General features: G+C 38.8%; 1 protein-coding gene across 3 annotated transcripts; it reads right to left on the reverse strand.

Annotated features, from left to right (window-relative positions):
• Window positions 1-2796: 2796 nt before the first annotated feature.
• LOC131235064 (uncharacterized) lies at window positions 2797-9601 on the reverse strand. 3 transcript variants are annotated; one of them, XM_058232169.1, is made up of 4 exons: window positions 9385-9601; window positions 9131-9280; window positions 8903-9044; window positions 2797-3307 (listed from the first exon to the last, which is right to left on the reverse strand). In XM_058232169.1, the coding sequence occupies exons 1-4, from the start codon at window positions 9577-9579 to the stop codon at window positions 3195-3197; spliced, it is 600 nt and encodes a 199-aa protein (XP_058088152.1). In that variant the 5' UTR covers window positions 9580-9601; the 3' UTR covers window positions 2797-3194. The 3 variants fall into 3 exon arrangements, with proteins under 3 accessions (XP_058088152.1, XP_058088151.1, XP_058088153.1); XM_058232168.1 differs by having other exon boundaries at window positions 9131-9283; XM_058232170.1 differs by lacking the exon at window positions 2797-3307 and having other exon boundaries at window positions 8603-9044; window positions 9131-9283.
• Between the last annotated feature and the right edge of the window lie 2388 nt (window positions 9602-11989).

The following is an 11989-nucleotide window of genomic DNA, read 5'->3' on the forward strand; positions in this document are numbered from 1 at the left end:
CTAAACCATGCAACCCATCGATTATATTCAGCTTCAGTGGCATTATCAGATGAGTTTGGCGGTTCTGGTGTTATCAGGGTAAGATCTAATTGAAGACAGCCCAGTACAACTTCAATGACGTTCTTCTATTGAGCGTAATTAGATCCATTAAGGGCAGGGACTTGATTCTGGTTAGTTGGAATTGAGACTGAAATAAAAGAGATGCATTTATACTCACATTAGTTCATAATTTCATAAAGCAATTTAGTGAATGTAAACAAATATCAGGCAAAGTTAATCAATTCAGTTGCTAAGGGAGGCATCAACTGAATCATCCAGGATGACGATGGGCCCAACCATCTCATCCTGGTGAGAATCTGTTACATCATCATCATTCCTCCTGTGGGTGGTAATAATAATATGCTAATGATTCTCCTGAACATGAAGCTAAGTGATGTCAGTCATGTAAATCTGAGACACTCAACACCTGTGGGTGAGATGAGTCTTTCAACTTTACATCACCAGCACCATTTACTTCACCCGTTCACGTGTCTGCCAAATGATAATCGTCTATGTTTTCATTACCGTATGCATGAAAATGTGAACGCAACTGTATGTTATTCTCCTTATCCCAATGTTACAAGTCTATACTTGTAGAATTTTCATTGATTGAGGTCACTATGGTGGCTAACACAACCGAATCCAATATTACTAATACAGACTTAGGATAACAATTATAATCCTGCCTTTCAATGGATTATACCTTAATCAATCTGATACGGCCCACAAGACGGTTGGTATTGATCATTGGAAAAATAGTAACCTTAATGTGAAACAAACTGAAAGGTTTCACACCATATATTCTAATGGTCCATATCAACTCTTAAGGATGGGTGATGGGCCAACAATAGGGCCGAATCAGAATTCTATATGATCAGAACGTGTCTAATGAGCATGACAGAATCAGTCCCTGAATAGCATGAAGTTATATAATTAGATGGGTAGGTTCGTGCACAAGTGTTCATAATATGGACAGATTAGTCTTAATGCTTAATACTTAGCATATAAAGTTTTCACAAATATCCAGTGCATGAGTTAGTTAATATGCTCATGAGACAGTTCAGATCTAATAAACATGGAACGTTATTTGAACAGTCCAAAACTTGACATTAAATGTACTAGATCGAAATCATGGCCCACCATCAAAACAGCATACCGGGCCCACTACCAGCGACAGGCCCACAAGAGAGTAGGAATACGTCCCATTCGCGGTTACTGAGGTCAGACCCGAGTACATGTAGTCGGGTCCAAAGACCCGAAACTTATTAAGGTTGATTTCGACCTAATAGCTGATGTATACGACCGAGCAGCAGTCGTCTTCGACCGACTGAGGGCAGCAGCGAAGGAGAGAGCGAGTGAAAAATCTCCCCTTCTTGAGATGAATCTTCAGCCAGACGAAAATCTTTACACCTCCATCATCCTCAACGCCGACGACCATGAAATCTTCCTCGAATCCGTATGAGGGGTTCGTCAACACGATGATGATGGTCGCGGTCGGACGATGTGGCAATCATCAGGATTCATCGGCCATGAATGAAGGTGGTAGGTTTGGATCCAGTTGAATCGAGGGTTATAGACAGCATTGGTGAGAAAATCCAAGTATCCATGGCTGTCTTCCACAAACCGCTGGTAAGGGTATCGAAAGACCTCAACTCAGGAATTTCAGAATACCAAATTGCTGGTTTTGAATGCTGAATCCGTAATCAGATTACTTGATTCAGGGATTTCAAAATCCCTAATCACCACCTGGATTTGGGGTTTAGAATCCGAAATCCCTAATCGAGTAGATTTAGGGATCTGGGTTCAGAAAATCCCGAATTAGAATCTGGAATATGAGTTGGGGATCTGAAATTCCCCGTAGCTGTTTTGGGAATTGAAATCCCTAATTTGGATTTGGGATTCGAATCTGAAATCCATAATATGGATGGCTGGATTTGGGGTTTAGGACTGAAATCCCCAAATTAATTGGATTTGGGGTTCGAATAATCCCTAATTAATATCTAGATTTGGGATTTGAATTCGAAGCCCCTAATTATGGTATTGAGGATGAAAATCCCTAATCGGATTCGAAAATCCAAATCCCAATTTAGCTGATTTGGGAATTCGAAATCTGATCTGGAATTAGAATCCCTAGAGGATGAATCTGATTGTGAAATAGATAATATGATCATCCATGCCTTTGCACAGTGGCTCTGATACCAATTGTGAGACTAAATCTATATGCAGAATAGGCCCATGGATCTGTCTGTGCATGGGACATAGCGATCAGGGGTCGGATAGTTTACCTAGCTCAAACGCTGCCATGGAAGCCGGATAAGAATACCAGAATACCTGTAGAGCTTAGGATCTTTCTTTCCTTCACACCCTTTCTACATTTCACAAGATGGGATTCGAATTTCTGTTATGATGTAGGATCGGGGACCCAGTTCTCTTTTTATAGAATCTGTGGAGAGAGAGTTTGAAACCCATCACAACTCTCTCTCCCACGCTCCACATTGTAGCATCCCAGTGCAACTCAAATTAGTGTCTGCGTAAGACAATTATAGCATTCCAGCCCTAGTACGCAAAGCTGCGCAGATAGACTGCACAGCGCATCACCTGAAGTGGGGCTCACTGTTCTACTCAATCATCCAGTCCAACTGAATGACAATCCAGACCGTTGATTAGTAAGGCCCACTAAATAGAATTCTTACACAAGACTGTTGATCTGGTGGGCCATCTTTTAGATGCACTATATTGCCTTTAAAAAAGTAATGATGGGAAAAACTGACTATCAGCTGTGCTTACTACTCTGGTAGCAATCCTTTGGAAGGACGCTTTATGAGTGGACAGCTAAAGAGTCCATTTGTATGGTGGCCCACCAAATGTATCCCTATCTTCACAAACTCCAGGTGGCCATGTTAATCTAAAGAGGAAAATAGGAAGAAGAAAAAAAGAAAAAGAAAAAGAAAAAGAAAATAACTCCTTGAAGTTCAACACTTCAGCTTTCTTTTCCTTAACACCAGTTTCACCAATTTTTTTTTTTTTAAACATAGATGCATCAAAACACATTATTATTATTATTATTTCATTTCTTTTTTCATCTTATTCTTCAAGACAGCTGATCCACTTTACCAGAAAAAGGGTATTTTTTTTTTTTTTTTATAGTAGAATGGTCAGTAAGTCCAGTCCTGAGGCAGAACCTTCTCGTATGGATGTTGAAATTTAGTGACCTGTTTTCCCAAACCCACATTTCTCATGGGTTGTTTCTGTTCTCCACTTCTCATGCCTGAGAAAACAGCAAAATAAAATAAATACATGAAAATAAATTTAATTTTGATTCAAATAAAAAAAATGAATGATGATGTGTCTAAGTCTTTTAAATGGTTTTATCAGGACCCTTTAATATTCATTTAAAACATTAAAAAAAAACATAAAAGAAAATTTTACAAGAAAGCATGTGAGCTTTTTATGAGAAGAAACATAATAATTTCGCTTTCAATTCTGCATTGCAATTGTAATTTTAATTGCGCAATGTAATTATAATTGCCTAAAACCATTTGGATTGGTGGAAACTAAAAGGTAATTGAGTATATGAAATTGTTTTCCGTTGATTGGGTGCCTTTAATCCTAGTGCAGAGAAGACCTTAGTCGGTTCGATTGGAGTCCCTTGCAGTTCAACGGAATTAGAGGGTGCATTCTTAGATTGCATGTTGTGACCTTTTTGAACATTTTCGGTTCGATCAATAGATGTGTCGGTTCCTATCAGTCTGACCGAAGATCCCATCGATCTGATCGACGAAACGCGTAAGTTTTTTATAAGTACGGGTTTTGTTTCCTAATCATGTACATGAGTACATAAATACCATTCTAATTGTGATTAGGGTTAATATAGAAGCTTATCATAAATATCCAAAGATTTTGAGGGAAAAGCTAGGGTTTCTATTATAATTTGTTCCATCTCTTGTAATCTTCTTTCGAATATGGTGGATTGATCGCCATTTATACTGTGGTTTTTTTTCCATGTAGATTTTTCATATAAAAACTCGTGTGTCCTCCGTGCTTGTTTGGATTTTTCATTCTCTATTCCTTGTTTGATTATTATTTGAGGTTGTTTTCAATCCGAACAATTTTCTCATACAACGGCTACCCTCGTTTGGAAAAAAAACATGATTAAGGAAATCGTTCTTTTCTTTTCCTCAAATTTCCTTAATTAATGGTTATTTTCGTTTCCTTTTCCTAAGTTCATGGTTATCTTTCCGTGTGTACATTTTCATTTCTACCAATCCAAACAGAAAACAAAGAGTCAAAGAATAATACATGAAAAGTGTAAAAACAAATCATTTTTTCATGATGGAATATTCAATTATATTTGGTTAGCAAAGAAAATAATGAATTATGAATATCAATAATTACTCTTTTCATACTTAAATTCACTGCACAACATATGAAGTGATCATCATCTTATAAATAAAAAATTTCCACTATTAATAACGAAATTCATTGAAATCTATATTTCAATAATGCTCATGAAAACTATATTAAATAACTACAAAGCCAAGTTGGCAAGCATCAGCCAAAAGAGGTGTGCTACAATGCTACCAGGAAGATATGGTCCCACGTGGTGTATGTATCACATCCAAACCGTCCATCAGATGTGTCCCTTATGGTATCTACATAGCCCAAAATTCGTCTTGACCCAAAGCCCTGGTTGGCCAGAAAACAGGGAACAAGGTGAGAGGGGACGCCCACCCTTGATTTCACCAGGTTGCACCTACTTGGCATAACAGCCTATTTTTGTCCCGACACTTCATCCATGGCAGATGAAGGATCTGCATGGCCTAGATTTTTTCCAAACATCTTGGTGGACCCCACACAAATAAACTGTGGGCAATCCCATTCAACTTGTCCATGTGTTGTGGCCCACCTGAGTATCCATTTAGGTTGATTTTTGAGGTTTGGAAGTAAAGTGACGCGATGCATCTGATTGACACGTCGGATGTAGTGAAAACACCCCACCCCATTTTACAAAGACACCATCCAAAAATTTTGAACGGTTGGAGATGACTCTGGGTGGGAAAGAAATTAATGGAATTTGTAAGAATTAAAAAGGAAAGGACAAACCTATCCTGAAATACATAAAATGCTATAATTTAAAAAAATACCCAAAAAAAGATGCAACGTTTACAGCCTGACTACTGAGAATACTCAACCCTTTCCACTTCTGTCCCACAAAAGTACAATCTCTTTAATCTTTTACTAACCAAAAAAACAAAAGAGCCTATGTTGCCACGCTGTCCACCTCTGTGGGCCCCCTCTATGTTGCATTGATCCAAGACGTTCATTAGGTGGGTCCCATCATGTTAGGCCCCTGACCCAAAAATCAGCCTAATCAATAACTCAAATGGGCTCCATCACAAACGTCAATTTTTTTACTTACCACATGGGGCCAGTCGTGATATTTATGCACCATCCAATCCGTTTCATTGCATGCATCCCACCAGGATGAGGGGGCATACAAAAAAATGGCCATTCTAGAAATACAGTAGGCCCCACTCCAAGATTTTAAAGGTTTTAGGTACATTTTTACACCGTTCCAGATGGTATGGCCCACCTGAGTTTTGGATTTTTGCATACATGGTGAGCTGTCCAACTTGGATCAGATGGCTGGCACAATACAGGTGGGGCCCACACAGTCGACTGTATGGCATAGTCAAACATTTTGTAACCATAAGTGGGCCTATTCTATTCAGCACCTTAAATGAGTGTTTCCCTAAAAATCGACAGAGACAAAACCAAAATATAAAATCATTTTTTCTATTTGTGCTCAACCTGAGAATGCTATTTGAATTTCCAAATATAAATGTTATGGGCGATTCAGGCATCCACATTATTTTTACTCATGGTTACAATTTTTGCAGTAATAATATAATTAAAGGTAAATGAGTGAGTGGCCTAAAAATTGTAACGATTAGTTGATCCAAGCCGTCCAATTATTGCAGTGGAGAAATGTTTGGACCAGATTATTGCTCTTAGAAGCTATGTACAGGCACAAATATTTAGAAGCATTCGATTGCTGGGATTTTTCAATAGTAGCAGAGGAGAGTGGACGGTCCAGAGATGATGTCAATGCCAACAAGTACAAATGTATTGTAACTAGGTGCATGGGAAGATTTCCATACAGTTGGCTCTTTGGATCATGACTCAAAAATATATTGGTGATGCCGATCCACAATGAAGTAATTTGGATGGTCTGGATCACCTATTACTATCCGGTGTGTCCCACTTTAAGGGTCACTGCAGTTTTTGAGAGTTTAAATATAATAAGGTAAATATATGCCTTTATGTAAGCAATCCTAACTTAAACCATCCACATTACCATGTAATAATAAAAACCTATGAATAAAATATATTTACATAATCCCAACTAAAACCATCCACATTACCATGTAATAATAAAAACCTATGAATACAATATATATTACATAATCCCAACTTAAACCATCCACATTACCATGTAATAATATATATATATATATATATATATATATATATAGAGAGAGAGAGAGAGAGAGAGAGAGAGAGAGAGAGAGAGAGAGAGAGAGCCGGTCTCCTACGGGCCTTCATGTACGCTGTAGCAAGTCTTAAAATGATCTCAAAAAATGGATGAACAGGTTGAATTTATCACAAACATCATAGTAAGCTCCACAAAGAATACTTGCGTAGAATCTTCATGCGAAAGACTTTCATGTGAGACTTCGTGAATGCAGGAGAGAGTCTTTTCTTCGAAGACTCTCCCTCCCTCAACGAAGTGGAATCTCAGCCGCTTTCCTCATCCTACGGTGTATATGAAGGCTCACACATAAATTACGTGCAGTACAGTTCGTAGGAGACCAACTCTGTATATATATATATATATATATATATATATATGCTCACCTGTGTACTTAGGCATGTGAGCACCTTTGCACACTTGTCATGCACGTCTAATCCGAACAGTCCATGTGATGCGAAATCTAACGAAACCCCAAGGGACAAATTTTCACCTTGATCTAAAATTCTGGTGGGCCATAGCAAAGAGAAATGCAAATCAAGGGAGGAAACTGTTTTCATTTTTCATGGACCACCAAAGTAAGATAGCACCCAATCCGGTAGTGCGCACTATACGTATGGCATATATATATATATATATATATATATATATATATATATATATATATATATATAATGGGTTGTGATTCAATGATGGGCCCCAACAAGATGGCACCCAATTTGGTAGTGTGCACTATAGGCATGGCACGTACCAAAAAATTAGGGTAGTATACTCATCTAGTGATCCATTGTTAGTATTTTTTTCTCTAATGTTATAACCATTACCATCTCTTTAAGGTATTTATATTCATTCACATTGTTGAATATTATCACTTACATTTACACGATAATGATGTGATGCCAAAAAAAAAAAAAAACATAAGCCCATATGAACATAGATTGTTTATCAAAAAAAAAAAAAAAACAATATAAAATTATACGATTTAGTTTTAAATGTGAAATTAATGGGTCCACTTTTGTAAGCTACCAATTGCTTTAAATTGTCTTATTTTGAACCTAGGGCTACTTATAAGAGAGCAGATTTGGTGATGCCGAGGAAACAATGACTTTAGTCAAGTTGTGTTCTCGGGAGCTATCTTGATTTATTTATTATATATCCACGTTGTCCATTCGTTTTGCTAGCTCATTTTAGGTCACGACAACAACACATGAAGTAGATCAAAATCTCGGGTAGGCCACAATCACTAATGATTGAACGCCTGGCTTAAAAACTTTCTAGGCCCATTGCATTGCTTATTTACCCTCCAACTTTTTGATGAAGACACATGAACTTGGATGAAGGGAAAACACAAATATTGGCTTGATCCAAAACTTTTGTGGCCCATACGAAGTTCTTAATGATAGGTATTTAATCGTCGTTGTTTCTTATGGTGCAGTCCACTTGAGCTTTTGATATGTTTCAATTTTGGGCTCATGTCGTAAAATGATCTACAAAAAACAGATGAACATCGTAGATACATAATAAATACATCAAGGTAGGCCCCACAGCAATGGCCTCACCATACATGGAGCCACATATAAAAAAGTAAAACTCCTTACAAGAAATGACGACTTCGCCCTTTTAAGTATGGGTTCCATGTCTCTGCATGTATAAATGGTGCTTTTTCATTGGCACTGAATGGAGTAATCCCGATACACTCCCCTTCCCTTATAAGCGCCTTTTTAGTGTGGGTCCCACACCTATACATGCACAAATGGTGCTTTTTCATTGGCACCCGAAGAAATGCGCTGGAAGCAATCAACTTCTTTACAGGTGAATTGATAACTTTGCCATTTTTAGTGCGGTCCCACACCTCTACACGTTGGAGTGCGCTGGAGGTATAAAATATTTGAAAGTGTTTAATTCATCACATTCATTATTACGTGAATATATCAAATAATTTTAAAATTTGAAAGCTAAATTTCAAACCACCGTACATAATTTCTAAAATTCAAGATTTTAAAGTGCATGAGTAGTAGAAAAACTGAAAATCCAGGATTTTAACTCCATGCTCCCATGCTTGCAGCATTTCTCAATAAATAACAAGCAGCTTTTCACCAACTTAAAAGTAAGTACAATCAAGCTATTATAAGAGCTGAAAGTTCACCTTATTTTTTGATAGAACACCCCTGTCCTAGTTTTCTAGGCTTTTGCAGCTTACCAGTAACGAAAAGTAGAAAAGACAATACAAAGAGGTGCATGCATAAAGAAAAGCAGGTGAAAATATCACTCCACGAACAAAAAAAAGCCATAAAAAGAAGGAAATGGGATTCAAGGATTACAATAGCTTACCATCTTTCTTTCTCATGTCAGCATTAAAAACCCGAGGAAGAAAAACTCCGGTCCCAGCCGGACCCGAACCGCTAACCCGAACCGGCAAAAATCGGGTCTGCCCCTGGAAAGCCCTCCCTCTTCCCTGCACAAACCGCTCCAACTGCAAACCCAAAAAGAAAAGAGCATTAAAAGAAAAGAAGAAGAAGAAGAAGAAAAAAAAAAACCGGTCCGTTTGGGTTAGTTTACCTGGGCCGGAGGCGGCTTAGCCGGTTGGAACTGGTAACCGGGTCTGTAATCAGCAGAGAATCCACGAACACTTGGATGGCCGCAGTGAGCACAAGGAAACCCGCCAGGCCCGGAGCAAAAACCGGTTTGAACACGCTGAACCGGCCGGAACTGCTTTAAAAAGAAAAACCCAGAAAGAATAAGAACCGGTTTGGAAAGCGGGAGCGGTTAAAGGGAAGAAAGGAAAGATGAGGGAGCACTGAAGTAGCATGTACCTGCAGTAAAGGAGGTAAGGGTGGTTGGGGGGTTGGGCGGTTGAAGGAGGAGAGCTGTTGGGAGAGGTCTTCCATGTAGGTGAGCTCGGACGGGAACACGTCGGGAGTAGTGAAGTTGGGTGGAATCTCTTTTGGGAAGATGTCAGAGGGCAGATAGAGCTCTCCGTCATCTAAGTTGGGAGGGAAATCCGCCATTAGAGAGAGAGAGAGAGAGAGAGAGAGAAGGCGAAAAGGGGAATTTTAAGGGGGGAGGGGGAGGGCGCAGGGGTTTTGGGTCTCTGGAAACGAGGCGAGAGAGCGAGGGAGCCTTTTCAAAACGACGTTACGACTTCTCTCTCTCTCTCGCCACGTATTTCCGATATTTTGAAAATATCGCGATAAATACGCGAAACAATATTATCTTGATGCTATGGCAACGGCAACGCATGGTCACCTGATGAGCAGCCATCTATGAAATCGTATACAAGGCATGCCTCCCCTCAGACTGAAACGAAAAAACTGGGAAGTCATTGTCTTTTGATTGCTTGAAAAATCCCAACCGCTGATCTGTAGACGCTCGTGGGTGGAAACTAGAGACGTGACGCGGTTTGGCTACTCCTGCCACCAGCCAATGGCTGGTGGTCGGTGCTCTGTGGGCCCCAACAGGATTTTTGTGTTTCATCCATGCCGTACATCTATTTTTCCATGTCATTTTATGGTATGAGACCAAAACTAAGATATATATCAATCTCAATTGGACCGCATTACAGGAAATAGTGATGAATGAGCGTGTACCATTAAAAACCTTTTGGGGGCCATCAAAGTTTTGGATCAAGCTGATATATATATTTTTTCCCTTCATATGTGCCCGTGTGACCTAATTAACATATTGGATATCAAATAAACAGTACAGTGGGCCTTAGGAGGACTTTAATGGTGGATATCCAATCACTATTGTTTTCCTGTGGTGTGGTCCAAATGAGTTTTATATCCCTCTCAATTTTGGTATTAGGCCCTAAATTAATCTTTAAAAATGGATGAATGGAATGGATGGAAAATATACATCATGGCGGGGCCCACAGAACACCGACCACCAGCAACGGGGCTGGTGGCAGGGGGAGTAGCCAATCCTTTCCCCTCTTGGACGCGGATTGGCTACTCCCCCTACCACCTGCCAATGGTTGGTGGTCGGTGCTTTGTGGGCCCCAACATGATTTTTGTGTTTCATCCATGTCATCCATCTATTTTTCCATATCATTTTATGTTACGAGACCAAAACTAAGATATTTATCAATAGGAAACAATGTCGAATGAGCGTCGACCATTAAAAACGTTTTGGGGGCCATAAAAGTTTTGAATCAAGCTGATATTTGTTTTTTCCATTCATCTGTGCCTGTATGACCTAATTAACATATTGGATGTCAAATAAACAGAGAGTCCATCTAACTCAAAGCTATCTGTGTGTCCCACCAAGTTGTCCGCGTGATATCCATTTCGTTCACCAGTTTCACCATATCATTTTATAATGTGAAACGAAAATGAGAGAGAATGATAATTCAAGTGGGCCACACGGTACGAAAAACAAAAATGAGAGAGAATGATAATTCAAGTGGGCCACACGGTAAGAAATACAGTGGGATTGAATTGTCCTTGTTGAAACTATATTAATTGTCAACATGAGTTTCTGATCATATAAGTGTTTTTCTTTGTTCTACCTCATTTCTGCCCGTTCTTGTGAGAGCCAATCAGAAAGGATACTTTCATTCTACGAGAGTGAGTTGTTTGGTGCACTCGAGATCTACGAAAATATGTTTGGTAATACAATTGGTAACTATTGAGCCGTGCTAGATCATCTACAAAGTAAGAATATGGAACATGGTTGAGTCGAAGTTAGAGTAAGAGTACGGAACATGGTTGAGTCGAAGTTGGAACGATTGCAAATATAAGTGGCAAGCTTAGAAGAAAGTCTCCATAAAGCCAGTAGTGTTGAAACAATTAAATAATCTAGATGATCGATTTGAGATTATAAATAGGAAAGAAATTTAGTAGAAAAGGCGTCTCATACCAACCAAATCAAATCAAATTTATTTTTTAATTACTTGGTGCTCTTTAACATTATCAGTCGTTTACATTCCTTAGTATAATCAGTAGTAGTAATCAAGTAGCTGTGAACTTTAGTTGTAATTTAGGTCTACACTTATATTTTGGACTCAGTTTTAATATTAAGTAAGTTCTTTGTTTAGAAAGGCACTCTGCAGTTGTTCTTCGTGGTCGACTATAAGAATTTCCTTTTTGTTAAAAGTACTTTCATATGGAAGGCAAATATGTAACCCATTTTTAGAGGATGAACCCTACCCTCTGATAATTGCCTGATCATCTTAAACAATGTTGTGCAAGTGGTTGAATAGGCGATCGATCTTACTCAACCTCGTTCATATACGGTTGATTCCGACATATTTGCCTGTATTAGTGCTTGGGTTCATAGTTGTTCGGTTTGAATTGAGTTGCACATTTGATTCTAGCATGCCCACACAAACCATGTGACCGAATTTAGGTAACATATTTGGCATGCCCGGTGGGACATGTTCTTTGGTTTACTTATCGGTGCGATATTGCAAATTGACTA

Source organism: Magnolia sinica, chromosome 19 (genome assembly GCF_029962835.1).
Source record: "Magnolia sinica isolate HGM2019 chromosome 19, MsV1, whole genome shotgun sequence".
In the NCBI taxonomy this organism is placed as follows: Eukaryota; Viridiplantae; Streptophyta; class Magnoliopsida; order Magnoliales; family Magnoliaceae; genus Magnolia; species Magnolia sinica.